At 48.9% G+C, this 8989-nt stretch overlaps 1 protein-coding gene across 1 annotated transcript in view; it reads left to right on the top strand.

The window, feature by feature from the left end:
- Positions 1-8989, top strand: part of HSD17B12 (hydroxysteroid 17-beta dehydrogenase 12) — a 91040-nt gene that overhangs the window by 64420 nt on the left and 17631 nt on the right. Inside the window, exon 4 of the mRNA XM_075325249.1 lies at positions 3537-3647. Within this exon, the coding sequence (XP_075181364.1) occupies positions 3537-3647 (111 nt within the window). The remainder of the gene's footprint in view (positions 1-3536; positions 3648-8989) is intronic.

Here is an 8989-nt window from a genome sequence, read left to right as displayed (position 1 = left end):
TCAGCAGGACTGTGCCCCCCCACTAATGGCCTCGTCAGCAGGACTGTGCCCCCCCACTAATGGCCTCGTCAGCAGGACTGTGCCCCCCACTAATGGGCTCGTCAGCAGGACTGTGCCCCCCACTAATGGCCTCGTCAGCAGGACTGTGCCCCCCACTAATGGCCTCGTCAGCAGGACTGTGCCCCCCACTAATGGCCTCGTCAGCAGGACTGTGCCCCCCCACTAATGGGCTCGTCAGCAGGACTGTGCCCCCCCACTAATGGCCTCGTCAGCAGAACTGTGCCCCCAATATTCAGAAATAGAGGAACATAACTATGAGATAAAGGAGGGATGTGCTGGAAAAAATGAGTCCAATCCCTGGGGGCAACACAGAGCGGCGCACAATAATGAGAAATATATATCCTGTGTGTGTGTGTGTGTGTGTGTGTGTGTAATATATATATATAATCAGTATATATAATCTATGTAAATATAAATGCACTCCCTGACCATATCGCTTGACCATTGGGGGGGGGGTCTCTGATTTTCTGATTCCCCTTCACCTGGAGACCTGCAGGGGTTTAATCTTGTATGAAGCCTTGTCTTGGCTCCTCCGAGCCCCTGAGACTCCCCCCCCGAATGATTACAGCGGCGTTACTCTTCAGACGAGGAAAACCTGTGTGATGGGAGAGCGGCACGATCCGCGAGCGGTGAGTCACGGTGCCGCGCAGACGGCCTGTCCTCACTTACCCCTCATCCTTACATCTAGATAGAAATATTCTTCTGCGCTTTTTTTTTTTTTTTCCCCGTCTCTAATTATTATTATTTTTTTTTTTCTTTTTCATTCAAGCAGCCATCTGGCCGGCAGAACTCGTGTGTCATTCATGTTTTATGCCTGGATTTAGTGGCCGCTCTTTAATGAATGACTGATCTGTCGTGTGCGGCTTATGGCCATGACGCGGGCCTCGGCCTCCGTCCTCCACCGTCACAGTGGTCGTCCACCTCACGTCCTCTACATCAAGGGTCAGGCATGATCACAAAGCTACAGCCACTTAAAGGGATCATCCATGGTCTGGGAAGATGATGCATTTTTTGCCTATAAAATGAAAAAAATATAATAAAAATTAAAATTAAAAAAAAAATAATATATATATATATATATATATATATATATATATATATATATATATATATATATATATATATATATATAGATATATAGATAGATAGATATATGTATAAAATAAAATATATTATATATATCTATATACATTTTTTCATATATAGATATATGTAAAATAAATATAGATAAAATATATATATATATATATATATATATATATATATATATATACAGAGAGAGAGAGATATAGAATAGATATAGAGATATAGAGATTATATAATATATATATATATATATATATATATATATATATATATCTCTATATATATATATATATATATATATATATATATATATATATAATCTTCCACTTTTCAAAGATATAACACAGGCCATTAGTGCGGAGACAACATGGAAGAATTGTAATCGTCGGGCCATGATCCGGCAGCCGTGTCTGTCGTCCGTGGTCGTTAGGTCAGAGCCCTGTGGATCCCCTCTTACCTGTCGGCGTCCCCGGGGCTTCTGATTAGTGGCCCGACCTGATCGCTTCTGACCATGTACAACTAAGATCGACAGATGAAAAATGGACAAATGTAAAGATGTGAGCGAGATTGATGGGCTAAACTGTGCTAGACGACAAAATCTCAAAACTGCCGATCTCGAGGGATGTCTCCATTATACGGCGGGTCTTGTGGGGTATAACCGGTATATAGCGGGTCTTGTGGGGTGCTACCTTTTATACGGAAGGTCTTGCGGGGTGTTCCCTGTATACAGCACATTTTGTGGAGTGTTCCTTGTATACAGCAGGTCTCTTATGGGGTGGTGGTCCTGGTGTACGGTAACTTTTGTGAGGTGGTGTTCCCGGTATATGGTGGATCTTGTGGGGTCTTCCCGGTATAGAGGGGACTTGTGGAGTGTTCCTGGTATAGGGCAGGTCTTTTGGGGTGTTCGCGGTGTATGGTGGCTGTTGTGGGGTGTTTCTGGAGTATGGCAGGTGTGGATCTTGTGGGGTGTTCCTGGTATGCAGCAGGTCTTGTGGGGCTGTTCCCGGTATACGGAGAGTCTTGTGGGGCTGTTCCCGGTATACGGAGAGTCTTGTGGGGCTGTTCCCGGTATACGCAGGGTCTTGTGGGGCTGCTCCCGGTATACGCAGGGTCTTGTGGGGCTGCTCCCGGTATACGCAGGGTCTTGAGGGCTGTTCACGGTATACGCAGGGTCTTGAGGGGTGTTCACGGTATACGCAGGGTCTTGTGGGGCTGTTCCCGGTATACATAGGGTCTTGAGGGCTGTTCCCGGTATACGCAGGGTATTGTGGGGCTGTTCACGGTATACGCAGGGTCTTGTGGGGTGTTCACGGTATACGCAGGGTCTTGTGGGGCTGTTCACGGTATACGCAGGGTCTTGTGGGGTGTTCACGGTATACGCAGGGTCTTGTGGGGCTGTTCACGGTATACGCAGGGTCTTGTGGGGCTGTTCCCGGTATACATAGGGTCTTGAGGGCTGTTCCCGGTATACGCAGGGTATTGTGGGGCTGTTCACGGTATACGCAGGGTCTTGTGGGCTGTTCACGGTATACGCAGGGTCTTGTGGGGTGTTCACGGTATACGCAGGGTATTGTGGGGCTGTTCCCGGTATACGCAGGGTATTGTGGGGCTGTTCACGGTATACGCAGGGTCTTGTGGGCTGTTCACGGTATACGCAGGGTCTTGTGGGGTGTTCACGGTATACGCAGGGTCTTGTGGGGCTGTTCCCGGTATACGCAGGGTCTTGTGGGGTGTTCACGGTATACGCAGGGTCTTGTGGGGCTGTTCCCGGTATACGCAGGGTCTTGTGGGGCTGTTCCCGGTATACGCAGGGTATTGTGGGGCTGCTCCCGGTATACGCAGGGTCTTGTGGGCTGTTCACGGTATACGCAGGGTCTTGTGGGGTGTTCACGGTATACGCAGGGTATTGTGGGGCTGTTCCCGGTATACGCAGGGTCTTGTGGGGTGTTCTCTCTATACGGAGGATCTTGTGGAGCATTTCTGATTTATGGAGGGTCTTGTGGGGTGTTCTTGGTGTATGACAGGTGTGGATCTCGTGGGCGTTACTGCTATGTAGTGGTTAGTTCTGACCATAAGTGATGTAAGGAAGGCCAGTCTGATCCAGCGCTGCTACCTGCCGCAGTGGGACCCCCTCCATTACAGTCTAGTGGGGGCTGATCGGTCAGGACACTGTTAGATGTTTCGTAGCTGGTGGTCTCCTTACAGTATGGTCCATGTTATGAATCCATGATACCCACACCTTACAGATGGGACGCAGCTCTTTGCGAGGGGTCACAAACAAGGGAAATCTTCATGATCAGCTGATTGTGATGGACCCTACTAGGGTTATCCAAAGCCGAGAATCAGCCCTTTTAACAGCAATTTATTGTTCTTTTTTTTTTTTTTTCCAGGAGAGAAATTTAAGGTGGAGACCAAGGTGATTGCAGCAGATTTTGGGAACCCCACAGGAATCTATGACCGCATAGAAGCTGGACTGAAGGGTCTGGAGATCGGAGTCTTGGGTAAGTGACTGATACGAATGGGATCAATTCAGCATGAGCGACTAGTCGCCGGTGATCAGTCATCTCGGGGGACACATGGTATAGATTAGATCAGGGCTGACCAATTCACTTGGTCATGGGGTGTCCTGGTTGGACTATCCTTCCTGCGTTATCTTATACAGCGCCTTGCGAAAGTTTTCAGCCCCTTTGGGTTTTTCAACTTTTCCCCACATTTCAGGCTTCGAACATAAAGATAAAAATGTTAATGTTCTGGTGAAGAATAAACAACAAGTGGACACAATTGTGAAGGTGAACGATATTTATTGGTTATTTTACACTTTTATAAAAAATAAATAACTGATAATTGGGGCGTGCAATATTATTCATCCCCTCTAAGTGAATACTTTGTAGCGCCACCTTTTGCTGCGATTACAGCTGCAGTCTCTTGGGGTCTGTGTCTATCAGTTTTGCCCATGGAGAGGCTGAAATTCTCGCCCATTCTTCCTTTGTAAACAGCTGGAGCTGAGTGAGGTTGGCTGGAGGCGTTTGTGAACAGCAGTTTTCAGCTCTTTCCACAGATTCTCGATTGGGTTCAGGTCTGGACTGTGACTTGGCCATTCTAACACCTGGATACGTTTATTTGTGAACCATTCTACTGTAGATTTTGCTTTATGTTTGGGATCATTGTCTTGTTGGAAGATAAATCTCCGTCCCAGTCTCAGGTCTTTTGCAGACTACAACAGGTTTTCTTCAAGAATGGTCCTGTATTTGGCTCCATCCATCTTCCCATCAATTTTAACCATCTTCCCTGTCCCTGCTGAAGAAAAGCAGGCCCAAACCATGATGCTGCTACCACCATGTTTGACAGTGGGGATGGTGTGTTCAGGGTGATGAGCTGTGATGCTGTTACATATCGTTTGGCATTGTGCCCAAAAAGTTTGATTTTGGTTTCATCTGAGCAGAGCACCTTCTTCCACATGTTTGGTGTCTCCCGGTGGCTTGTGGTAAACTTTAAACAACACTTTTTATGGATATCTTTGAGAAATGGCTTTCTTTTTGCCACTCTTCCATAAAGGCCAGATTTGTGCAGTGTATGACTGATTGTTGTCCTATGGACAGACTCTCCCACCTCAGCTGTAGATCTCTGCAGTTCATCCAGAGTGATCATGGGCCTCTTGGCTGCATCTCTGATCAGTCTTCTCCTTGTTTGAGATGAAAGTTTGGATGGACGGCCGGGTCTTGGTAGATTTGCAGTGGTATGATACTCCTTCCATTTCAATAGGATCGCTTGCACAGTGCTTCTTGGGATGTTTAAAGTTGTGGAAATCTTTTTGTAACCAAATCCGGCTTTAAACTTCTCCACAACAGTATCACAGACCTGCCTGTTGTGTTCCTTGGTCTTCATGATGCTCTCTGCGCTTTACACAGAACACTGAGACTATCACAGAGCAGGGGCATTTATACGGAGACTAGATTACACACAGGGGCTTATATTTATCATCATCAGTCATTTAGGACAACATTGGAGCATTCCTTCATCTTGAATAGTTTTTATTTTGGGCTGGCTAGTGTTTTTGATATATTATATGGTCTATTTAATTTTCATTGACATTCCTACCACTAGTCAATAGGGCTCCTTTCCACAGGGCTGTTTGTATCATGCCCCAGTGATTATGTTCAGGTCTCTTACTGTTATGTTACCTACAATACATATGCCTTGGAAACCCATTATGCCTGTAACATTGTTAGCCCCCTCCCTTTTCCGCGCCCCTTGATTGACTGAACTGCGTACTGCCAGTATTGGCCTCCTCTCACTCTGGTAATACTGGGCGGAACGTAATCTGCGCGTCTCTAGCCTTCACTTGGGGGGCGGACACCTAATTAGCACTGCGCCGCAATGATAGGCGTGGCGCACATAAGCCCTCCCATTGCTCTGTCACATGGGGCCGCTCCAATAATTTTGAGGGGCGGTTACCTGTTTGTGGCTGGGGGTGGTGACATTTGGCTGTGTGACGCTATTATGGGCGTTAACCTGATCCGCTCACAAGACATTTAAGGGCGGCAATTTCAAAGCCAAGCACGCTATTCCATGCCCGGACACACTATGCTGGAAGTCCGCACTAGATTGAAGGTAGGACCCTGTCTATGGTTACATGCTGAGACTTGTGGTGCACGCTTCCTTATTATGCTTATGCTGACCACACTGCTTCTTTTGCAGCCTTTGGTTTGTTGACCAGGATCCCCTTATGATTAAGGCTAGTTTCACACTTGCGTTGGACGGCTTCCGTAGCATTGCGTTGTGTGACGGATGCAACGGATGCGTCGCATATAATAGCACAACGGATTCAACGGATCGTACAAAACAACGGAAAGCTTTTTTAATTTTTTTATTTTTTTTCTTCTTTACAGTTTTACCGGCAGCAGACTATTGTGAACGATCAGTTGATCACCCGGCGGCCGGGCGCTCAGCTGATCGCTTTCACATGCCGGCGGCTGGGCGCTCAGCTGATCGCTTTCACATGCCGGCGGCCGGGCGCTCAACTGATCGCTTTCACATGCCGGCGGCTGGGCGCTCAGCTGATCGCTTTCACATGCCGGCGGCCGGGCGCTCAACTGATCGCTTTCACATGCCGGCGGCCGGGCGCTCAGCTGATCGCTTTCACATGCCGGCGGCCGGGCGCTCAGCTGATCGCTTTCACATGCCGGCGGCCGGGCGCTCAGCTGGGAGCTCTCACATGCCGGCGGCCGGGCGCTCAGCTGATCGCTTTCACATGCCGGCGGCCGGGCACTCAGCTGGTCGCTTTCACATGCCGGTGGCCGGGCGCTCAGCTGAGAGCTCTCACATACTGGCTGCCGGGCACTCAGCTGAGCTCTCACATACCGGCGGCTGGGCACTCTGCTGAACGTTCGGCCACCAAGAGACAAAATAAAATTTCTGTGATTTAAAAAAAAAAGAGCATGCGCAGTGAAAAATAGAGAATTCCGCCGCTCATAAAACGTTACATGCTGCGTTCCTTCCGCCCGGCGGATATAACGCAGCGTCGGCCAGCGGAAGCAACGCAGGTACTTTTAGCACAATCCGTCATCCACACAAGTCTATGGAAAACAGCGGAATCCGTTAACGGATTCCGCTGTTTTCCAAAAGGGCGGATTGTGACGGAAGGAAATGAACGCAAGTGTGAAAGTACCCTAAGTTAATTATGAAACGCGTTGGAAGGTCATAGAACGTCCAAGGTCAGATTGTTGCCATTTGGGGAGTATTGTGAGGCTGTTTTTTGCCCCCTCCCTATTGGAACAGCATCTATTTTGTTATTTCTCACTACAGTGATCTTAACCTTTTGATTGAGGTGATATTTTTTACACTGTTGGGTATGCTATTGGTGAATTGTAAATTTGGCGTACATATGGTGTGGCAATTGTTTAAATGTGGTCACCCTATTATTCCCATGTCCGGTGAGGGAATCCCTCACTGCAATTGTCCGCTTGTGGATTGGGGACTGCACATGGCCGGCGTCTTGAGAAATGTCATCCCAGCTAGTTAACCCTTTGCTGTGTTCTCGCCAATCTCACCACTTTGCATGGAAGATTAATTAATGTCAGATCTGTAGTTTCCTGTCCCCTAAAGTCATGTGCATTTTTTTTATATATATGTCCCGCTTCTCCCATAGACTTCTGTGGGGAGCTGGAAAAAGTTGCATGTGAAAAACATAACTTTTTAAGTGCAGAACCCCAGCATTTCATGCATAAAAGATTATGCATATATAGGGAGAAAACTCATTAATAAAATACAAGAATTGGAGCAGACTGCTATTGTGTATTTTGGTACAGAAAAAAAAAAAAAATAAAATAAATAAAATTAAAAATAAAATAAAAAAAAAAAAAATGTTTGCACATGGAAACGTGGAGCCTGTGCCAAAGAAATGGGTCCTGCCGGCTTCAGTCTGGGAAGCCCCTGTGATGGGAAATCCTGTGAGCAGCCATATTGCATAGGATTAGTGGTAATTCTAATACTGGCAGGTTATGTAACAATAGCAGAGGGTTGGAGGCCCACTTTAAGTATTGGACCCCAGGGCTATCCACCCCTGTAATGGGATGGAGGGGGGGACACATAAGTAAAATCAATCAATACGAGCTTCGCCGCTCACTGTCCCGCAGCCGGACCCCTCCATCGCTGGCGGTTTGCTGTAGGTTTTGCGCTTTTCATTCAGCAGCTTTGGGGAATCATCCGGCGAGTTCTGATCATCGGGTGCCGAGTGTCTCCATCCTGCGGAAAAAAGGCTCCTCTGCTACTTGGTGTCTGCTTCCATCTAGTGGCCAGACTGTGGATATGCACGGACAATACCAGAGAAGGGGGAGATTTGCCTTATGATGCAACATAGGAGATTACTTTCCCCTTCTCGGAGTGGGGGGCTCAGCTATTGTTTGCAGTTGGCTTTTCGGGCGTTTGGCATTTATCTAATGACTGATGAGATTCAGCTAATCGCGCCTTAGTGATGAATGTTAAAAGGGGGATGTGTGGTGGACACTACAGGGGGGCATAAAAGAAATATTGGCCCCAAATATCATTAAGCTGGGAATGAAGTGCAATGTGAGAGCTTGGCAAAGGCAGGTGAAGATTAGAGGGTAAAAATACAAAGATTTTGTCAGGGATTACTAATGCATATGGGGGTGTCCTGTGTGCGCCCCCCAATGGCAGTTGTCAAGAAAAGTTATCAGGCTGTTTGATTTGCGCGGGGTGGAGTGGGGCGCAAGGTGAAGAGGGGACCCCTGAAGTGCAGCGCGTGGCGCAAGGCGCAGAGGGGACCCCTGAAGTGCAGCGCGTGGCGCAAGGCGCGGAGGGGACCCCTGAAGTGAAGCGCGTGGTGAAAGGTGCGGAAGGGACCCCGGAGGGCGGAGTGGAGCGCAAGGCACGGAGGGGACCCCGGAGGGCGGAGTGGAGCGCAAGGCATGGAGGGGACCCTGGAGAGCGGAGTGGAGCGCAAGGCATGGAGGGGATCCTGGAGAGCGGAGTGGAGCGCAAGGCATGGAGGGGACCCCGGAGGGCGGAGTGGAGCGCAAGGCATGGAGGGGACCCCGGAGGGCGGAGTGGAGCGCAAGGCATGGAGGGGACCCCGGAGAGCGGAGTGGAGCGCAAGGCGCAGAGGGGACCCCGGTGGGTGGATTGGAGTGTGGGGTTCAAGGCGCGCAGGGTACCCCCCGGAGGGCAGTGCGAGGCACGGAGGGGACCTCTGAGGGCGGAGGGGAGCACTGGGTGCAAGGCGCGGAGTGGACCCGAGATTGAGGCGTGGGGCGCGAAGGGGACCCCAGAGGGTGGAGCGGGGTGCAAGGCGTGGAGGTGACCTTGGAGGGTGGAAGGGAGTGCG

Source organism: Anomaloglossus baeobatrachus, chromosome 10 (genome assembly GCF_048569485.1).
Source record: "Anomaloglossus baeobatrachus isolate aAnoBae1 chromosome 10, aAnoBae1.hap1, whole genome shotgun sequence".
Classification (NCBI taxonomy): domain Eukaryota; kingdom Metazoa; phylum Chordata; class Amphibia; order Anura; family Aromobatidae; genus Anomaloglossus; species Anomaloglossus baeobatrachus.
This window is presented reverse-complemented; position numbering and strand designations above follow the sequence as displayed.